At 28.6% G+C, this 17,487-nt stretch overlaps 1 protein-coding gene across 1 annotated transcript in view; it reads right to left on the bottom strand.

Annotated features, from left to right (window-relative positions):
* Nucleotides 1-259: 259 nt before the first annotated feature.
* Nucleotides 260-17,487, bottom strand: part of LOC101239275 (PH and SEC7 domain-containing protein 4) — a 68,961-nt gene continuing 51,733 nt past the window's right edge. The window contains exons 14-20 of the mRNA XM_065792457.1: nt 12,579-12,649; nt 12,238-12,371; nt 9,887-9,979; nt 1,418-1,469; nt 1,163-1,264; nt 1,051-1,086; nt 260-966 (exon numbers count right to left, since the gene is read on the bottom strand). Of these exons, the coding sequence (XP_065648529.1) occupies nt 832-966; nt 1,051-1,086; nt 1,163-1,264; nt 1,418-1,469; nt 9,887-9,979; nt 12,238-12,371; nt 12,579-12,649 (623 nt within the window). The 3' untranslated portion in view covers nt 260-831. The remainder of the gene's footprint in view (nt 967-1,050; nt 1,087-1,162; nt 1,265-1,417; nt 1,470-9,886; nt 9,980-12,237; nt 12,372-12,578; nt 12,650-17,487) is intronic.

Here is a 17,487-nt window from a genome sequence, read left to right as displayed (position 1 = left end):
AGCACACGCGTACAAATAATGCCTAAGCTAACTAAATATAGTTAGGTTAGGCATTATTTGTAATTTGTAAGACTAAAGTAATTAATGAATGATACCTTTACTGTTTTAATTATTTAATGAAAAAAGTTACAAAAAAAAATTTAACTTGTATTTCTAGAAAACTATTTGGATATCTGGAATAAATAAAATTTTAAAGGAATACCTGAGATTCCAGAAATATCTGGAAAAAGACAATCCCTGTAAATAGCTTGTACAAAAATTGTTTGAATAACATTTTATTTCAATTAAAATTTTCTTATTTACAGACATTTACATAAAAATAAAAACAAAAAAAGCAAACTCAATAAAGAAATTTACTTGACACAAAGTCAGTGATCCTTTAATTATATATAAAATATACAAGGATATTAGCTATGCAGTAAATTAAATACCATTTAAAAATATGCAATACTCTTTTCATTATATACTTGTATGTAACTACATTATATTAAAATAAAAAATATAAACTGAAAAAAATGTCAAAACCTAAGAGATATATTAAATTAAAAAAACTAAATTTCTTTATGACACAAGAATATTGAAAAAAAAATAGTTATGAAATCTGAAACTTATTGTACATTATTTACAAATGAAATAAATACAAAACTTTTTTAATATATGATGGTTACATACAAAAAATTTCAAAATAACTTAATTGCTACCATCAATAGGATAATAAATTGTTCATACAATTTAATGGATACAAAAAATAATTATATTGGGATGTATTCCAAATCTGAAGTGTTGAACTAACATTCCTGGCAGAAATTTTGATAATTTCATTTGTTTTGATTATTCCACATTCTTATTAATATTTTGATCATCTAAATTATCAACATCATTTGAGAGTGAAGCAAGAATTGATTTGCGAACATTTTCCAATCGAGATGAAGTGAGGACAGAGCAGTAAGCTCTGAAGCGCTTTACCTTAAATTTATTTCAAAAATTTAAATCTGAATTTTATTAAATACAACAAATAAAATTTATATTTCATCAAATTATTCTACGTACTTCAAATTCCAAGTAATCTAATTTGTTTTCCCAATCCTGTAATAAAATCATAAACTCTAATTAAGTGCTAAGACATCATAAAACTAATTTGTCAAGCATATATAATATTTACCAAATAATGTTTGTCGTGAATATCCGGCTTATCTTTTGTATGAAATGAGAGTTCTTCTTCTAGGCTTTTAATCTGACTATTGTGGTGTTGCAATTGCTGTTCCTATATTTAATCAAACAAAAAGTTTTTTAGATGGATCCATAATCAAATCAAAATTAATTAAGAGTAAAAAATTTAATTTATAAATAGTTTTAATATATTTTATGTATTTAATAATACAAAAAAAAAGTTTTTAATTTTAACTTTTAAGTATACTTTTGTCAATTTAGCTTTAGAAACAGGCATCACTGGTCTTTGGAAACGCATGCTAAATTAAATAAAAAGTGAATGCATATACATACTTCAAAAACTATATACATATGTGTGTGTGTGTGTCAACAAAATATATCAAGATTTATCAAATCTTCCAATAAAATTTTTTTTTAATGCTTAAATTTAAATTTTTAACCTGGATATATTTTTTTTATATTGAGTTTATATCTAATAATATTTTCATAAAAAGGAATTAATATTTTTATACTTAAAAAAAAAAAATCCATTGAATCAGAAAAAATATAAGTGAAAAAGTGTTGCCTGCTAATTATTTTTAAACCTTTCTGTTGTATAAGTTAGTAAAGTTGCAAAAAAAAAACCTGTTAACAAAATTTTTGGTTGACCAAAGTTATTCAAACCAGAGATGTAGTCAAGATAGTAAAGGTGGAGACCAAGACCAAGACTAAGTCCAAGATATTTGGGCTCAAAACCAAGACTGAATGCTTCAAGACCAAGACCAAAACATCAAGAAATCAACCCAAGACTTTGAAAGTTTTTACAAGACCGGGATCAAGATGTAGGTTCTAAGAATTCCAACACAATAAAACTTATGCTCGCACATGTAAGGGGTAAACAGGTTCTATCTGTTGACTAGCTTCACACCCCTTTATTTATTAGACTGGCGTAGATGTATTTATAATACAGTGTTTCCAGTTTAGAATGTTGAATGCTGAATTTTCTTAACTAATTGCATGGGTTTTGCTTGTGTCTTTATTTTTATGACTAGACAACTCATTTTATTATCTCTTAATGAGAGTACAACTCTAGAACTCAGTTTTATGGTTCTGAGGCCAAATGGTAGTCAGGTTTTCCGAACTCTGTCATAGCTCTTAGAGAGACCGATTCTATCAACAGCTGTAAAATATTAGAGTACTAACAGTGCCATGTTGCACATGAATGGTGTCCCTGTTCATACTTAATGTGTATTGTTGAGGCTACATTTGGAGCCTTTGTAACCGCTTAGGGTTTATCAATAGAAATAAGGCAATTGCTTGGACTATTAAATAGTGTACTGAGTACTATCTGTGCTCTGAGTCAAGTTCTTTAGTCAATTTAAAAACTGACTAGAGTATCAAAAACTATCGTCATAACCAAGTTCTCTAAATCTATTAATCACTAAAATTCATGGTCTTTGAAGTAAATTTTTTTCTGCTGAGTCTTATCTCTTGCAAAGTTCACCAGACCTACATGCTCTTTGTTAGACAAATTTAAGTTTAGCTGTCTCATCTTGTGATGAGACAGCTGATCTCAAATTAGATAGTGTTAATGGCTATCTTCCTTTAATTTGTAAAGACTTCAATAGTCACATGCTTGGCCTATGCATTTACATTTGTAAGAATTCATCCATTTGTTGGGAAACTAGGTTTGAATCCACAGACTATTCTTTTATGTGCTTTTGTTTAGCTCCACATCACTCTAACACCTTTTGCTATGTTCTATATCGCTCTCCTTCGTCTTTAGACTGCACTCTTTTTGATGTTATTTCTGACCAAATTAACCAAGCCCTCTCTTTATCCTTCAGGCAATATCATTTGTTGTTGGTGAATTTATTGATCATCACACAGAATGGCTTGGTTCTAGTGACAGTGATACTGCAGGTGTTAAGGCCAACAACTTTAGCCTTTCTCAATCTCTAAGACAAATAGTCAACTTTCCGATTTGCTTTTCAAACAATCTGAATCATTTACCTTCTCTACTCGATTTATGTCTTATTTCTGATCCTAGTCAGTGCTCAGTTTCATCACATTCTTGTTTCTGATCTTAGTCAGTGCTCAGTTTCTTCACATAATTTCCATCCTGGAAATTATGTGAAGAAACTGAGCACTGACTAAGATCCAATATTCCAATAATTCTGCCAGCTCAAAGTCTAAATCTCGATCCAATTGAACATCCTGGGCTATTCTGGATCAAAAATGTGGCACACAGTGTCTTAAAAAAAAAAAAAGCTAATGTTCATGCTCCAAGATGCATAACCACAATTAAGTAGCCTCCTCATCTGTAGCGGCCTTCTAAAAAAAAAATATTCAACCTTAGGTACTCTTGATCATGGTTTGATACCTCTAAAAGCTGGTATCTCATTCTTCTTCATCATCAGAATCTCCCTATTATCATACTTCTTACAACTATTTTAAAGCTGACTGGAACTCTTTCCATAATTTTCTTTGTGATGGCCTTTGGGTAGAAATCTTTTGTCTTGATCTTGATTTGTCGAAAATTGTTTGACAAATGTGCTACTTATATAACTTTTTGGATTCAGGCTGGCATGGAATCTTTTATTCCCTTTCCACAATTCCAAGTCGAGCCTCACTCTACTAAATGATTTTTCTCTCATTATGCTGCTTCAATCTCCAATCAAAACCATTACTTCCATACCTATCACCAAAACAATTGTCCTGAAAACAAAAGACTGTTTACTATTGCTAGAAACCACTGTAAAAAACTTTTGTCATGTTTATGCCATGAAATCTTTTATTTTAAAGCTGAGCTGTTTTCTAAACGCTTTTCATCAATCTCATCTCTTGATTCCACTAATCACATCCTACCTGATATACAAACAGGTTGATCCATTACTTGAAACTTGTATAACTCCAACTTCTGTATCTAAATTAATTTCCTGCTAAGACTCTTCTACAGCTTGTGGTTTAGACAACATTTTTTTTTTTTTTTAAAGCATCTTTGCTTCCAACAAGGCTGCAAGCAACCACTAGTTAAAGTTGGAAGTTACTGAAAGAAAAAAGATGAAGATTGTAGAGCAAGATTATGATTGACGGACGACTTAAAGGATTGCGAATTATATGAATTAGGAAAGCATGATGAAGGAAGCCAATTCCAAAGAGCCAATGTTCGAGGAAAAAAGCTAGACGAATAAGCGTTTTTGGAGCACTTAGGAACAGTCATAGAAAAAGGAGACTTAATTGAATGACGAGTAACACGAGAATGAATTTTAGTTAATGGCACAAGAGACGCTAGCTCTTTAGAGCAGTGCCCATTATAGTATTTGTAGAAAAGAGAAAGAAAAGCAACATTAAAACGATGTGATAATGGTTGGAGGTTAGCTGCAATAGCAGGTCCAACTATGTTAACAATGTGTTTTTGCACCTTGTCTAAGAGAGAAAGGGCATCATTAGAAGATCTGCCCCAGATATGGCAACAGTATTCCATACAAGGCCGGATTTGAGATTTATAGAGATAGAGAATAGAATCCGAAGTAAAAAAGTGACGAGCTCGATAAAGAGATGCAACCTTAGCAGATGCTAATTTTGCAACTGATTTGATAAATGGTTTCCAAGAAAGATTGGAAGTAAAAGTTAATCCTAGAAGATGAAGAGTAGATGACTCATTGAGTACATCATCATTCATAAATATAGGAAGATCTAAAGTATTGCGATAACAATTGGCTGAAAAAATTGAGTTTTATCTGAATTAAAGTTCACCAGCCACTGTGAGTCCCATGCTGTAGCAGAAGTGAGATCCTTTTCAAGCTCAAATGCCCCCTTCAAGCAATCAGAGGGTGTTGGTTTCTTATTACGACAAGAATAAATGGTAGTATCATCAGCAAACAATGTCACCTTAGATGTGAGAATATCTGGAAGATCGTTAATGTAAATTAAAAAGAGTATAGGACCAAGGATAGAACCTTGAGGAACCCCTGAAATTACAGAATAAGAAGAAGAGTGCTGTCCATCAAGGAGAACTTTTATACTACGATTGGAAAGGAAGGATTCAATAATCTTAAAGATGTTTCCAGATACACCATAAGAAGAAAGCTTATGGAGAAGACCAGCATGCCAAACTTTATCAAAAGCTTTAGAAATGTCAAGAGCGATGGCCTTAACCTCTTCACCTTTATCTAATGCACAATAAAACCTGTCAGGTATTACTGTTAGCAAATCAAATTTGGACATCGGTTTCTCAATTTTCTTTCCATTCCACAATCTTTACAACAAAGGTTTGATCTTACAACTGACAGTTTTCCTTTTAATTTTTTTTGCTAGCGAATTTTTTTATAACAAAAAGATTTTAAAGCCACTTTTCCAAAAAATTTCTCACTTCTACTTGCAAATACATACTTGTTGTTCATAATCAATTTTTTTCAAAACTACCTTTATATTATATGAAAGAGAGATAAATATGGTTTAAAACAATAGAAAAAATCAAAATTGGTTTAGTGGTTCCCAAAAAAGTTTAAAATTCTATGAGTCATTTTCATTCCCGACTTTCTTATCACACAAGAATTCAATGTGATGTTTCCAGGTTTTCATCAACATATCCAAAATGTTTTCTAGCTACTCTTTTTAATTGAACTTTAAAAAATAAAGCGAAAAAATAATTGAACTTTATCATTAAAAAATAAAGCAATATCGCACAAATACAATAAAAGTGAGTATTTAAAAAATTTGTTTTGGAATTGATTGATACTGACCTATTGTTTCTTGTTTGAAATTGTTCAATAAAATTTCACCACTCTATTGGTGAATTTTTATTGCCGTTTTATATTTCCTATAAATTGCCGTTTCAGCTTACGATTGTGGTCTCTAGTTTTATAGGATTTGGGATTTTTGGTGAAAATTTATGATATCATACTCTTTCAAATATCTAAACATTTGTATTAAATAATCCCTTAATTTTCTTTTATTTTCTACACCTGCTTTTAAAAGCAGGTGTAGAACGAGATGATCGAAATCCATATTGAAGGTCAGAAAGTAAGTTATTAGATTCAAGATGAAAAATTAAGTGTTTGTTAATTAAAGATTTAAAAACCTTGCATATGATAGGAAGAAGACTAATGGGACGGTAGTTAGACGAATCAGATCGTTCTCCAGAATTTTTGAAGGGTAACAGATGCCTCTTTCCAGCAGGCTGGAAAACAAGACTCTGATAAGCACTTGAATAGTTTGAGAGTATAGATGACAGCTCCGGAGAACACTTCTGCAAGACAATAATAGGTATGTTGTCTGGGCCACAAGCTGCAGAAGAGTCTAGGCAGGAAATCACTTTAGATACAGAAGCTGGAGTGATACGAATGTCAAGCAATGGATCAACCTGTTTGTTGGCAATATCAGGTAGAGCGCTACTAGTGGAATCAAGAGATAATATTGATGAAAAGTTTTTAGGAAACAATTCAGCTTTGTCTTTAGGTGAGGTGACAAAGTCTGAACCATATAGAGAGGTGGAATTAAAGATTTGCCCTTATTATTAATACTATTAAAAATTCTCCAGAAGTCACGAGAGCCTAATTTTTGAGATAGGATACGAGATTTCATGACCTGAGAATAGCGGGGTTAGACAAAACCTTTTTACAATGGTTTGTAGCAGTAATAAACAGGCGTCTGTTTTCTGGAGAATTGTTTTGCTGATAAATATGAAAGTAACGGTTTCGATAGGCAATCACAGCAGCACAATGTTAGGAAAAATCATGGAGGAGAGTCAGGCTTGACCTGGAATCATCGAGAGGGAACAAAAGATTCCATGCCAGAATCCACGAAGTTATGTAAGATGCGCATTTGTCGACAGGAAGACAAAAGATTTCTACCCAAGGGCTATCACGAAGAAAATCACAGAAAGAATCCCAGTCAGCTTTACTGAGGTACAATAATAGCTTTAAAATGAGCTTTAAGAGGTACAATAATAGGGGGATTCAGGCGATGAAGAAGAGTGAGATATTAGTTTTAGAGAGATTAAACTGTGATCAGAAGTACCTAAGGGTGAATGTGGAGAAACTGAGCACTGACTAGGATCAGAAACAAGACATAAGTCAAGTAGAGAAGGTAAATAATTCAGGTTGTCAGGAAAGCGAGTTGGAAAGTTGACTATTTGAGTGAGGGATTGGGAAAGGCAAAAGTTGTGGGCTTTAATGCTTGCAGAATCAATGACACTAGAGCCAAGCCATTCAGAGTGGTGAGCATTTAAGTCACTGACAACAACTATATTGGCTGATGGATAAAGAGAGAGGGCTTGGTCAATATGATCAGAAATAACATCAAAAAGAGAGTAGTCTTGAGATGAAGGAGAGCGATATAGAGCAAATAGAAAGGCAATAGAGTGAAGTGGTGCTAAACGAAAGCACATGAAAGAATAGTCTGTGGATTCAAACCTAGTTTCACAACAAATGGGTGAATTCTTACGAATGTAAATGTCCAGGCCAAGCATGTGACTATTGGAGTACATACCTATTATGGTCTTGAAGAAGTGCTCTCCGGAGCTGTCGACTATACTTTCAAAACTATTTAACAAGTGCTTTTCAGAGTCTTGGTTTTTAGCCTGCTGGAAAGCAGCATCTGTTATCCCAATTTTCGAAAATTCTGGAGAGCAATTTGATTCGTCTATCTACTGTCCCATTATTTTTCTTCCTATCATAAGCTAGGTTTTTGAGTCTTTTTTTTAAAAACACTCAATTTTTCATCTTGAATATATTAACTTACTTTCTTATCATCAATATGAATTTTGATCTTTTCGTTCTACTGCTGATTTGTTAACAATAATAACCAAAAGGTTTTATCGTGCATTCGATAAATAAGGAGAGGTTAGGTTTATCACCCTTAACATTTCTAAAGCCTTTGATAAAATTTGGCAAATTGGTCTTCTCCATAAGCTCTCTTCATACAGTGTATCATTTACGTATTATTACTCTGTAAAAAGAACTTTGGTCTCAAGACCTACATCTCTGATTCAAACTAATTTTTGAGCAAAAAATTTTTTTTCCACAAGCTCTTAATAATAAAATCATGGTGAAAAGACAGGAAATTCAGGAATCAATAGAAAAACTAATCCTTGGCACTATAAAGATGGAAAAGGATATAAAATTATCTTTATAAAATAAAAAATAGTGTATAAAACATGAAAATATAAAAAAATGGTTACTATCAAAAATTTGTCAAATAAAGGATATTCTGCTAAGACTAACATATGAATTGATAGAGAGATTATTTTGAAAGTTGAACAAGATAGAGGACTATCTGCACTTAAGTTAGCTAAAAATATACAAATGATTATGATAAATGATATAAGTTTTTTAGGTAGAGTAAAAAGAATCAAAAGATTGGCTTGAGCTAAAGAACATTTGCAATGGACTCTCAATCAATGGTGACAAGTTTTATGGTCAGATGAAACCAAAATATGTTTCTTTAGTTCTGATGACATCATACGAAAATGGAAAAAAAAAAGAAAAAAAAAAAGGCGAACGCCTTAATCCTAAATGTATGAGATCAACTGTCAAACATGGAGGAGGTACCATTAAGCTTTATTAAAATGTTGCAATATTCTACATACTTTTAACTTTTATTTTTTTTCATTTTTATTAAAGGACAAATTAAGGCTTAGGGCTCCTTTGCTTAGAGTGGTGTTGGTGAACCTGAATTCATAGACAGAATAATGACAAAAAAAGGTTTATACTAATATAATGAAACGAAAACTGAGATTAAGCGCTAGAAGAGCTTATCTCGCAACTTTATCTTTTAACAGGTTTAAGACCCAAAACAAGAAGATCCAAAACACACATCAAAGTTAGCTACTCAGTGGTTCAAAAAAAACAGTGTTAAGATGTTAGAATGGGTTCCTCATTCACCAGACCTTAATTAAATTGATGGAATTTAAAAAGATTTATCTTTAAAATTAAAGTAGCTGAACAAAAACCATCCAATATGACTTAAAGACAATTCTAATCAAGAAGTGGAAAAAATTTGATCCGTAATGGTTAAAAAAATTAAAAGATTCAATACCTAAAAGATGGCATGTAGTCATTAAGGCAAAAAGCAGACAAATAGACTATTAACTTTACATTAGAAAAATAATAATTTAAAGGGTTTTATTATATAAAATAAACTTGCCAGGTTATTTCAGAAAAAATTGATTTTATAAAAAAAAACTGTAGGATTATTCGGAAAGAAAATTTAATCAAGAATTCAATAAGCAACAAAAAAAAAAAAAAATTACAATAAAAATAATTAATTGCTAAAAAATTAACTATACATTTAAACTATGCAATTTTTTAGAATTAAATAAGTATCTGAACAAAATTTTAAAGATGAATCGTTTCTCCAAATAACTTTTTTTTTGACTTTTTAATATCGAGTTGAACAACCTTTAGCTTTTATGATTTTGCAAGTTGACACGACATTGATTCAACTAATTTCTTTGTCCTATCAACTAATTTCTTTATTGCTATGAAACCAAGCTTCTTGGAGCATGAACATTAGCTTTTTTTTTTTAAAAACACCATGTGCCACATTTTTGATCCAGAATAGCCCAGAGATGTTCAATTGGATTGAGATCTAGACTTTGAGCTGGCAGAATATATTAGTATCATGCCAACTTTTTAAAATTAAAATTCGCTTAACAAAAATGGAATATTTATTATAACTAGCATATTTTTTAAAATATACTTCAATAAAAAATTAAAAACATGAAATATACCTAGAACTAACAGGCGCTGGTAAGGGAGGAGATGATAGCATAGCTGCTGCAACATTAATGCAATCCATCCATTGGCGAACATCATCTTGGTTTCTAAAAATTTAAACCTTTAGTGTAAGTTACACAATGTTTAAACTTAAATTAGTGTTATAAGATGGTTGATTAACAGTTGTTGCTTTCAAAAAGGGAAAAAGAAAAAAAAAATGCAATCTCCTCTAAAGTAGCATCTTTCCTCTATATTCACACGTAACCTTGAAGATGTTATTATATTAGACTAAAACATGAGAGCAGCAAAAGTTTTTGTCTGAACTATTTGTTCAGACATTCTATTTCACAGAATACTTAAAACTAAACATAACAGAAATAGATAAAACTAAATAAGATAAAAAAACATCATAAATGAAATGTAACGTCAGGCCTTGTTATAAATAAAATATGCTTAACGCATCAGCAATGTGAATTTGACGACATAAAATTCTCTTTCTTTTTTTTATTTTTTAAAGACGTTAACTTTTTTACATTACTGCAATAATATTAATTACTACAAAATGAGTTAAAAATCATTCAACTCATTTTTTATTATTACTATTAGGGAATGTTTATTTTCTTTCATTTTTTTAACATTAAATAAATTTAATATTACATTTAAAAAAATGTTTTATATAAACAAATTTCTTTCTTTCCTCGACTTTTTTATAAATGAACTAAAATATGTTAAATTTTTTTTAACGATTATTTCTTAAATATATAAAAACAGATAAAAATAAGCTAATTTTTCTCGAGAATAAATGAAATCTAAATATCAAACATTATTTAGTAGTACTTTTAAATAAATTTGACAGTTAAGTTAAACACAAGCATTAACTTTAATTTTAATAAACTTAAATATATACTTTTTTAATCAGAACCAATATATATACTTTTTAAATCAAAATTAAACTATTTTTTTTTTCATCAGAATAAAATTATATGTTTTTATTATATTAGTTTTAATTTAAATTATATATTTTTTATCAAAATTATATTATTTTATCAGAATTATATTATTACGATCTTTGCTTCAAGCTTAGAGTATTAACATTTTTCAAGCGAAAAAATCAATCATTACAATTAAAAAAAAAAAATTATTATTAATTTATTGTTAACTATTAAATTAAAATTTAAGTAAAATTTTTAATTGCATTCAAAAGTTGTATAAATATTCTTGTGCTCGCAAGATGATATATAAAAGTTTTTATTATATATATTTCTTTTATGGTTTTTTTTTAATGTTCCATTTAAAAACTTTGCATAAAAAAAATTGTTGCTAACTATTAATATTTTTCTTTTGTGTTACTAAATATTGAAATATTAGAAATAATAATAAAAAGAACTAATCAAAAACCAAAAACTACAAATTTTTCTACGACGAAAACAAAAAAAGATTATTTTTATTTTTCTATATTTTGTAGAAATTTTTGTCTTTACCTTGACTAAGTTTTTGTCTTAGTCTTTTTGTTTTGTAGTTTTTGTGTTTTTCCTTTTCACTTGCATAAAGCTTGTTATTATTTGTGCTGTTGCTGCTAATTATTTTTATTGTTGTTCGCTGTTGTCATTAATTGAGTATTTTCATATTTTATTGTCTTATTTAATTTAAAATAGCTTATTATCGCAATTTTTTAAAAATTAATTTATTTCAGGTTTGCATTTATATATTTTTGCTGTTGATTTTTCTGTTTGTTTATTTTATTTAGGTGTCACTCCAATGACTTATTTTTAACTATATGAGTGATACCTAACCTAATTTTAAAAATTATAAAAAATTTGTAATTTTTCAATATTTGGTTAAACAAATGGATTAAAATTAAATATTTCGATAAAATAATTAGCTTAATAGAGATTAAGTTTTCGTAGTTTTTAATTTTATTTGAGTTTTTTTCATTAGTAAATAGCGGTTATATCTAACATAATTGTCATTCAAACTTTTGTAACAAACTTTTTTACATAATTATCATTCAAATGTTAATGTGGTTTTTAATAAAATTAATTACTTCTTTTATCTTACCGCTTATAGAAAAATTTAAAAGTTAAAAAATGATGCAAAGTCACTTAATGGAGATTTCTCTAGGCATACATAACGCGTACGTAAATTAATGGCAGCTTAACACTTTAAAACAAGGCCTGTAACAGTTAGAGAGGCCATGTTTGCAATAGATCAAAAAAAGAAAAGTGAAACTCTTTAATAAAATATTTTTCAGAATAAATATTGTATAAAGATTTTTGTGAGTAAACTCAAATTTGTTTAAATTCTGTCAAAAAAAAAAAAAACTTGATTATAGGTTTTAAAATTGTAAACACTTTAAGTTACCTACTTCGCTTGAATATAATATACACTCCAGTCAGCTGCAATTATTTTAAAAACATAAGCACGTTTCTTGTAATCTTTTGCATAGCCTGCTAAGGCATGATGAATACCAACAGAATGAACATCATTCATACTATCATGCTAAAAGAAGAAGTTCAGCACTTATAAATAACAAATAACAATAAATAAAAAGAAAACACCAAGATTAAAAACTGTATGAGTCAATGAAAACTTTAAGATAAATAACAATCTATGAAAAATACTTAATATTAATTTTCCATTTTTAAGAATTGTTTCAATTTTATCTTTTGACTTTTGAAAATTTATTAGTTTATTATCAAATAATACCTTGTAAAAAAGTAATATGATGCCTTTCAATAAACAATAGAATTGACGCCAGTTTCTCTTCATAGCAGGAGCTATAAAAACATTTTTTTATATGTTAACAATAAAATACACAAGTTTTATACAAAACAATTTTTACCAAATGTATGTTGCTATGTTTCAGATTAGTAGTTTACATTTATATATTTAGTTTGTCTTTTAATTTAATACTTCATTGTTATTACCAAGCCTGCTTGCCTCAGCCTCTATCCAGTGTGACAAACTTTGAAACATGCTTTTGTTAATTCTGGATTCTTTTTATATAATATGACTTAATATATCTATGATACATGCATATGTTACATAATATCTATGCGAGTCCTTAATTCACAGGCAAAGTCCTATCATAAAACAGTGGTGTTTTATATATTCAAGCATCATCTTTTTTTAAGCAAGGTATTGGCTATAGGGTCTCAACCATAGATTGGGCACCCTAATAACATGTTATGTAAATGTAAACACCCTAATAACATGTTATGATTTTTATGTTCTACACAAATAATCATATAAAAATACCTGTTTCTCTAATTGTGTATATGAGAAAAGACATCATTAGAAAAACCAGCCCAAATATGACAACAGTATTTCAATACAGAGATAAATAAAATATTTGTAGAAGTAGAGAATGTAAGAAAGGTATTGGAGAGCATATAAAGAGAGGCAACCTTAGCAGATGTTAATTTTTTTATGTATTGTATATATAGATAAAAAGATTTTATTTGATAAACTTTGAAATAGATTTTATATGGTTTCCATGAACGGTCACTAGGGAATAATTATCAGAGAAGAGGTAAAGTAAAGAACTCAATGAGAATGTTGCCATTTATCAACAGAAGAATACCAAAAATATAGTGAAAATTGTTTACAGTAAATAACTGAGTTTTGTTGGAGTTGAAACTCACAAGCCACTGTAAGCACCAAGCTATTTGGTTATTCCATATAGTTGCAGACATGACATTTCTAATGCAAAAGGTAAATATATAAACAAGGAACCCAAAAATCATTTTATTTTTTTTTTGGTAACGTGTACCTTTCGTCACATACTACAATCTGGAAAATTTATAGTACATTTTGTGCAATAGATGCATTGCTACGTCAAAATGAAACAGAATTTGTTTAAGTTATTTTATTTTTTTGTAGAAAACTTTCAAAAAATTGAAAATACAATTATTTTTTAGAGCAAGTATATTATAATTATCAGCGTGAAAAATAAGGAATCGAAGGCGAGCTGTTGATTCGAACGATCAACTCAAATAATTGACAGTCAATTGTTTTTTTTGGACAGTAAAAATTTTTTTCTTTTCTTTGTTTAAATCTTATTAATAGTTCTTTTTGACTAAACTTTATAAATACAAAAATAAGTTAATGCTTGAAGGGTAAAGAATAAAATTATTTTAATAATAACAATTTTAAATAAAATTAATGGTTTTTTTAAAAGTGCAAACAGACAATTGATAATTTTTAACTTATTTAAAAATAATTCATTTCATTGCAATGACTTCGCAAATGGTGGGAAAAGATGCGCGAAAAATAATAGAAAAAATTAAAAGTACAGTTGAGATTATGTTCTTAATTACATATAATAATTTCGATTAATAAAGAAATAAATATCTGAAGTTAAAGAAGAAAAACTTTCGCACATTTTATATCTCTTGCTCATCAAAATCATTTCAAAAACCACTAATGTTAACCAGTTAATAATAATGTTACTAACTCTTGTTTGCAGATATTATTTAAACTGAGTATTTAATACTTTAAATTGTTTTAAACACTTGTCTTCTTAGTATTAAACCATTTGTTTAACGAAACACTATAAAAATTATGAAATTTACATAAAACAAGATTTTTAATAAATAAATATATTTTTAATAATCCTATTATAAAAAAAAAAAGTGCAAGCGCTCAATTAGCAATTTTTGATTTATCTATAAACCATTCATTCATTTATTTGCAATTTATGGCAAAACTTACAAGAAAATAAATAAAAAGATTTAGAGAAAAATAAAACAAATTGACTAAATGCAGATGAAAGAAAAGCTGTTCATAGTTAAATACATAATTTATTATATATTATTATATTATTAATAAAATAATATAAAAAACTTTTATATTAAAATAGCAATTAAATAAGAACTTCAATCATTTAAGAAAAAAGGATTTTCACCATCAGTAAAATAAAACTAATTTAAATAAGTGAAGCAAAAAACTTAATGATTATAGTTTACGCCGCTACGTATATGTTATGTATGTTACGTGCAATACATTCATCAACAAAGCGAATTAATGATTTCAGGGTTGTTAAAGCAGAACAATTACTGGTTTATATTAATATGCAATAGTTATTAGATAAAAGTTTTAACAATGATAAATTTAATATATACTTGAATATATTATAAGTAGCAGAATTAATAATATAAAATTATTAATAAATTATTAATTTTTAACTATTGAACTTATATTGATAAAAAATAAATTTATTGGAACATTTTTAAAACAAAGAAAAAATTTGCTTTAATTTCTTTTCGGTTTTAACGACTCGCTATTAAAGTAGCGCATCATAAACAAGAAAACTATTTTAAACGCTTTTTCAAAATTTAAATAATTTTATAAAATTTTAGTCATTTCAGGCTGTCATTAACTGTTGACTGGCCGTTATTTTCCACACCGATAATTATATTATTATTACATTTTTTTTGTTTGTTTATGTTTTACATAAAAAGTTAGCTAGAAAAAAGTTGTGGTCATGACATGACATGACAAAATATTGCAATATCGAATAACATTACATTTAAAGTATTTTAAAGGTAAATTTTGTCAAGGCCAAAGTTCTTAAAAACATACAAACACTTAGTATTAGTAATTGCTGTAACTGGAGTGAGCCAGTGAGTGTGGTATTAACACACTATGACAGCCGATTTGCTTGATTGCTGCTCATCCAGCAATCAAGACCTACTTTAAAACTGTTAACTGATTGTGCTTTAACCAACTCGCTTGGCAAGCTATTCCACAAATTAGGCGATCTATTAAATAAAAAGTTTTCACCACAGGCTTGCTTAGTGATTTCTTTGACATATTTAAAGCTGTGACCTCTCGTTTGAGTTTGTTAAATACTAATTTTTTTTTTATTGTTTCCAAATCGTTAAAACCGTTGAAGAATTTAAAAAGTTGAATCATATCTCCTTGTTGCCTCCTTTTTGTCAAGGTAGTCAAGTCGAGAGCTTTTAGACGATACCCATAGTTAATTTTTTCAAATTGATGGTATTAATCGAGTTGCACAATGTTGGACTCTTTCTAATAACTCAATTTCTCCCTTTTGAATAGGTGATCAAACTTGTACTGCAAACTCTAACAGTGGCCGCACAAAAGAAACATAAAGTATTCTCAGCAGTCTAATATCTAAGCAAACAAAGCATTTTCTAATCCGACCCAACATTTTGTTGGCTTTGCCTACGCATTTTTGTAAGTTGTATGTCTTCATGTTTCTGCTAATAATAAAATGTCATATAGCTGACTATAATGTTAATCGATTTCATCTCCAGTCAAATATATTAAATTTACTATCGAATCTTTGCATATAGTTTCATAAAACTACCACACATTTTGAATAATAATCTGTCTTTAATTTTTTGCCATGCTATCTTTTCCCAAGTTCCTCCTACCACATCAACCCTCCTACCACATCAAGTGCTCCATTTCCATAGGCTGCAGCAAAAAAAAAATCCACTCGAAAGTTGGAATATTAAGTCAATTGACAGTATTTTAGGAATTTCACCATTACTCACACTGGATATAACTCATGTCTCTTATAAATATTAATTAGATATTAGATATACCACTCATATTACTTTACTATTTTTACACAATAACTAACTACATATAACTATATACATTTTATATATTTTATAACACATGATAGTTTTAGTGTGTGGAGAACTGTGACAATTATCTTAACACAATACCTTAAGGTAAGTCCTAATGGTACAACACAAAGGTATACTTTTCATAAAAGATGCCCAAGTGCATAACCAGAGTACTCTTGTGAAATGCCAGTATAGGATGTTGGTTTTGAACCCTCTTCCAGTTATATTGTACTATACAATATCCACTTGCAATACGTACTTATCTTATGTGCTGCATATCATAAAAATTGCAGTTTTGATAAAATAAAATGTCTGTATTTTAATTTTCGAAACTGGTTCAGTACAGTTTTGATTCATTTTAGAGAAAATTTACTCTTATTTGGCACAGAAAATTGTAATAGTGATCTTGAGGCAAAATAGCTCATTTTTTGAATTAGGGCTTTCCCTGAACAACTTTTAATTTTTTATTTATATTGTGCTATGTTATTTTTTTTATTTAGTTTATGTGTTTTGTTTAATTTAAAACAATATTTTACCATAAAATGCAATAAAAAAAGCATTTTAAACCAAAAGTAACTAAACAGTATATTAAATTCACAAAGTGAAGTGTTTAACAGCAAAGTAAAAATACAATAATTAGTAATGACCATCACAGTAATACCTTTACCATTTACTTTCAGTTTTACATAAATGCTCGATTACTTTTGCATTTAGACTTGTTACATATTAGCTCTCTTGAGTTAACATGTTGATATATTTTACGGAGTAGCGGGAATCACTTTTTACTATGTTTATATGGTTGTTACTGTTGTATTATTGTTATATATATATATGGTTGTTATTGTTATATAATTGTTATGTATATATGGTTGTTATTGTTATATTATTGTTATGTATATAAGATTGTTACTGGTATATTATTGTTATTTATATATGGTTGTTACTGCTATATTATTTTATGTATATATAGTTGTCACTGGTACATTACAGTTATGTATATATGGTTGTTACTG

This window comes from Hydra vulgaris, chromosome 03, assembly GCF_038396675.1.
Source record: "Hydra vulgaris chromosome 03, alternate assembly HydraT2T_AEP".
Lineage (NCBI taxonomy): Eukaryota > Metazoa > Cnidaria > Hydrozoa > Anthoathecata > Hydridae > Hydra > Hydra vulgaris.
Note: the sequence above shows the minus strand (reverse complement) of the source record. Positions and strands in the feature narration are given on the sequence as shown.